Here is a 4,030-nt window from a genome sequence, read left to right as displayed (position 1 = left end):
CCGAGCGCATGAGCGTTCAGCGCGCGGTGCTCAGCCCATGCGGCCGACATGTCGTCCCACGCAGGACGCCGTCGCTGGTGGCTGCTGCTCATGGCGCCGTTGCTGTCGCCACCGCTACCGCCGCCGCCGCCGCCGCCGCCGCCGCCGCCGCCGCCGCCGCCGCCGCCGCCGCCGCCGCCCTCACTGCCGCCACTGCTGCCGCTGCCGCCCTCGTTGCTGCCGCTGCCGCCAGACACCTCGCGCGCAGCCGCGCCGCCTGCTGCGTCCACCTCGGCCGGCGGTTCGGCGGAGGTGGACGTGGATGGGGAGGAGGAGAGCGCCTCTGGCGACGTCATCCGGTCCCCAGCCGCACCCACCTCCTCCTCCTCTGAGGCCGCCGCCGATGGTTCGCCGTTGGAGGAAAACGCTTTGGCGCCTCTGCCGCCGCCGATGGTTCGCCGAATTTCGCGCAGCTCGCGGACGCCGTCGCGGCTGACGGTGATGATGTGCACGCGCTTCTCGTACGCCTTGCGCGGCGCCTTGGGCTTCCTGCTTCGCCGACCGCCTCCCGCCCAACCCGTCCGCCTCCGCTTCTTCACAGGTGAGACATCGCCGCCGCCGCCGCTGCGGCCGCCACTGACCGGGCGGCCGAGGATGGCGGCGGCCTCCGCCTCCGCGTCGGGAGACTCGATCAGCGACATCGCCGCGTACACCTTTGGCGCGTCGATCCCCGGCAGCAGCACATCGGCGCTGTCTGGGCACCCGGTGGCTTCGACCTCAGAGGTCGCGTCCACCCAGCAACTGCGCTCGGCGCCGTAGCCGAGCCAGTGCACCCAGACCTGCCCGCGGCGCAGGGACTGACAGGAAGAGACGAGGGCGAGCTCGTCCTCCATTATATACGCAAGACCCTCTCCAACGAGCTTGCGGCGCTGGGGGACACAGAGGTTATCGCTGTTGATGTGTGACTGCCGAGGATCGAGGACGGGCTGTGCAAAAAAGAATTTTTTTAAGGCAGCTCCCCTCGCCGCCGCCGCCGCCGCCGCCGCTCGACGGACCGGAACCGGAGGGATCGCAGGGAGAGCAGGAATACAAGGCCGACGCGGGGCCACGCGGTGAGCAGGGGGGGCAAGGCCCGCCCGGCCGCCCGAAGTTTTGGTCCCGGTGGCGCATCGCGTTGGCCGTCGTCGCGACAGTCGTTGTGGCGGCCTTCATCGTCGCGATCGCTGTAGTCGCAAATTCCGGCTGCTCCTGTCCGCATCCGTCATCGTCGCCGTCGCCGTCACCGTCGCCGTCGCCGTCGCCGTCTCCGTCGCCGTCGCCCGCCCCTTCACCGCCCGATCCGCGCTGCAGCGACGAGAAGCATAACATTTGCACGACACGAGTTGGACAGTTCAACTACACGCGACCTGTGATGGCCTTCCCGTCCGGGGTGATGAGAGCGACCACCTGCACGCGACCTGTGGTAGCCTACGTTGCCAAGGATGATCAAAACTACGGCAGCGCAAACTGCGCTTGTGACGCGATGCGAGGCCAGCTTGACGTCTATTTCCCCAAGGAGGACTTCAACTCGTACAAGTCCGCGATGTCTTCGATCAACAACCATTTAACCGGTGCGTCTCTGTGAACCTCCTAGACCCCCCACCCCCCTCCAGCTCCTCATGCGCCCACCGTGCGCGTGCAGGGCATGCTGAGCCGCCTTGCGTCGTGCTTCCGACGAGCGAGGGTGACGTCATTAACGCGGTCAAGATTAGCAACAAGCACAAAGCGAAAGTCACCGTGATGGGCGGCGGTCACTCTGCAGTGAGCTCATCTGACCTGGCGATCCTCATCAGCATGAAGGTGCCCGCGATGCAAAGCATCAACTTCGAACCATTGTACAGTCGCGTTAGGGGCGTCACTCTCATCACTCCGGACGGCGAAAAGCACGAGCTCTCCGAGTCGTCGCAGGGCAATGACGCTGATCTCTGGTGGGGCGTGCGCGGCGCGGCGCCGCAGCTCGGCATCGTGACCAGCGTGACCATCGAGACGCGCACACTTCCCGACCCATACCGCTCGTTGTTCTCGCTGGACGCCATAGCGCTGCCCATGAAGACACTCCTCATGAAGAACTTCCTGGAGCAGTCGGCAACGGCGCCAGATGACACGAGCCTCAACATGGTCGTAGGGGTGGCCATGGACAAGAATAAATGGCAGTGGCAGCGCGTGCAGGCGTTCTACGCGACAGGCAACGGCCTGGTGCAGTGGGACCCAAGCTGTACGTGCTCCGCGTGCAAGGTGCAACAGTCGGAGTGCTCGAAACAGTCGGCAGAGCCCGCCCAACGGGCTCTCAACACGCTCCTCAAAGAAAGCGGAGAAGCGGAGGCAACAGAGGGTTACACTTGCGACCCGGAATCGTCCTCCCACACGTACTACACACCGGGTCTCGACTTCGGCCCCCACACCGGCACCAAGAGTAACCGGCTCACAAAGGTCTACTCGACGCCTGACTACCTCGTCAACGCGTTGGACTTTGCGTTCCCCCCATTAGACTTTGCGAAGGACACGAGTGACGCCAGCAAATTCTTCGGCGCTGGAAGCGTCGACAAGAGGGTGTTCTGGGGCAAGCCACCCTCGCCCGATCTCGAGCCTGGCATGGCCCTTGGGGGATGCCAACCCCCCCTCTACAAGACGACTTGCCGGTCTTACCTTGCCTTTGAGATCCAGAGCATCATCATCAAGCTGAACGATCCCAAGAGCAGCAGTGACATCGCCCAGCTCTTTTACGACGCCCTCATTGAGCTGGGCTCTTACAACACAAGCGGCAAGATCGAGTCGGCCAACATCGCGCTGCAGCATACCGGCGGCAACGTCGAGAAGACCGACAGCAGCAGCATGGCATACTTCAACCGCAAGCAAGACTGGGGCTGCAGCATCACGTGCGCCTACTATCAGGACGTCAAAGACCCCCAGTCCGCCGACAATTTGTCCAATGAAACCACATGGGACGGAGGCAACTGCGCCGATTGGGTAGCTGCCTTGGTCGATAAACTCGACCCCAAAGGCGTCTACATCGTGGACACGAAGCCGTGGGTGAAAAACACAGAGTGGCAGGTCAAGCGCGCATTCGGTGACAACCTCGACCGCCTCTGCAAGCTCAAGCACGAAGTCGACACCAAGAACATGTTTGGGGGCGCAATGCTGGATGGGTGCCCCCGGTAGGGCCGCCTCCTGGCCTGCGCGGGCCAGCCGGGCCGCCTCCTGGCCTCTGCGCGGGCCAGCCAGGGTTTGGCGAGGCCGGCCCGCGCACGCCATCTCGGATAGAGGGGGCCGAGCGGAGACGGGGCCGCGAAATCCTCCCCCTCCCCGCCCTCCCCCTCCCCCTCCCCCTCCCCCTCTCGTGGGAGTAGAGCCCAGGGGAGTAGAGAACAGGTCTGTATGTAGGGAGTATTCGCAAAGAGAAAAGCCCCGCGCACGCACGAGACTCCGCAGGAGAAACCCCTCCCGCCCGTGCTTGCGCAGCGCAGCCTCGCTCTCCGCGCCCAGAGGGGGGGCGGTGCCACAAATATCACACGCTCAGACGCGACACGGCTCGACAGCGCCGGGCCCTAGTACGTACGGCGATTGTACAGGAGAGAGGAGTGTACAGCGAGGCTCGGCCCTCCCGTCGAGGGCTTACCGTTCTCGCACCTTGCGGGGGGAAGAGGGGGGGGGGGGGGGCGGAAAGGAGGAACTCCCAGAGCGCCACAGCCCTCGCGCCGCCATCCCCACCCAGAGCGCTGCGAAAGCGCCGGGCGAGGACGGCTCCCCCCCATCCCCCTAGCTCGCGGACGAGGCGCGGTGGTGGCCCGAGCTCACGAGAGGATCTTGGCGGTGCCCCAGCCCATCACCACAAAGCCGAGGAGGAGGGTGGCGCGCGCGGCGGGCACGAGGGGCGAGTCGGGGAAGAGGCGGAGGTAGATGAAGGAGGGGGCGATGATGGAGATGGTACAAGGCGCCGAGCGATCCGCCCACGTCGATCACCTGGGGGCCCCGCTGAGATGGGGCAGGAAGGGGCAGTGGGGGGAGTGAGGAG

At 65.6% G+C, this 4,030-nt stretch overlaps 3 protein-coding genes across 3 annotated transcripts in view; 1 reads left to right on the top strand and 2 right to left on the bottom strand.

The window, feature by feature from the left end:
- Window positions 1–872, bottom strand: part of EMIHUDRAFT_464593 (hypothetical protein) — a gene marked incomplete at both ends in the record, with an annotated part of 4,763 nt that extends 3,891 nt beyond the window's left edge. Inside the window, one exon of the mRNA XM_005766485.1 lies at window positions 113–872. Coding sequence (XP_005766542.1) covers window positions 113–872 — 760 coding nt within the window. The remainder of the gene's footprint in view (window positions 1–112) is intronic.
- Window positions 873–1,390: 518 nt separating this feature from the next.
- Window positions 1,391–3,177, top strand: EMIHUDRAFT_212115 (hypothetical protein; the record flags this gene model as incomplete). The annotated part of the gene is made up of 2 exons (XM_005766484.1): window positions 1,391–1,589; window positions 1,661–3,177. 2 exons carry the CDS (start codon window positions 1,391–1,393, stop codon window positions 3,175–3,177), a joined length of 1,716 nt encoding a protein of 571 aa, XP_005766541.1.
- A 354-nt stretch (window positions 3,178–3,531) lies between these two features.
- Window positions 3,532–4,030, bottom strand: part of EMIHUDRAFT_212114 (hypothetical protein) — a gene marked incomplete at both ends in the record, with an annotated part of 3,761 nt that continues 3,262 nt past the window's right edge. Inside the window, one exon of the mRNA XM_005766483.1 lies at window positions 3,532–3,563. Coding sequence (XP_005766540.1) covers window positions 3,532–3,563 — 32 coding nt within the window. The remainder of the gene's footprint in view (window positions 3,564–4,030) is intronic.

Source organism: Emiliania huxleyi (assembly GCF_000372725.1).
Source record: "Emiliania huxleyi CCMP1516 unplaced genomic scaffold EMIHUscaffold_51, whole genome shotgun sequence".
NCBI classification, from domain to species: domain Eukaryota; phylum Haptophyta; order Isochrysidales; family Noelaerhabdaceae; genus Emiliania; species Emiliania huxleyi.
This window is presented reverse-complemented; position numbering and strand designations above follow the sequence as displayed.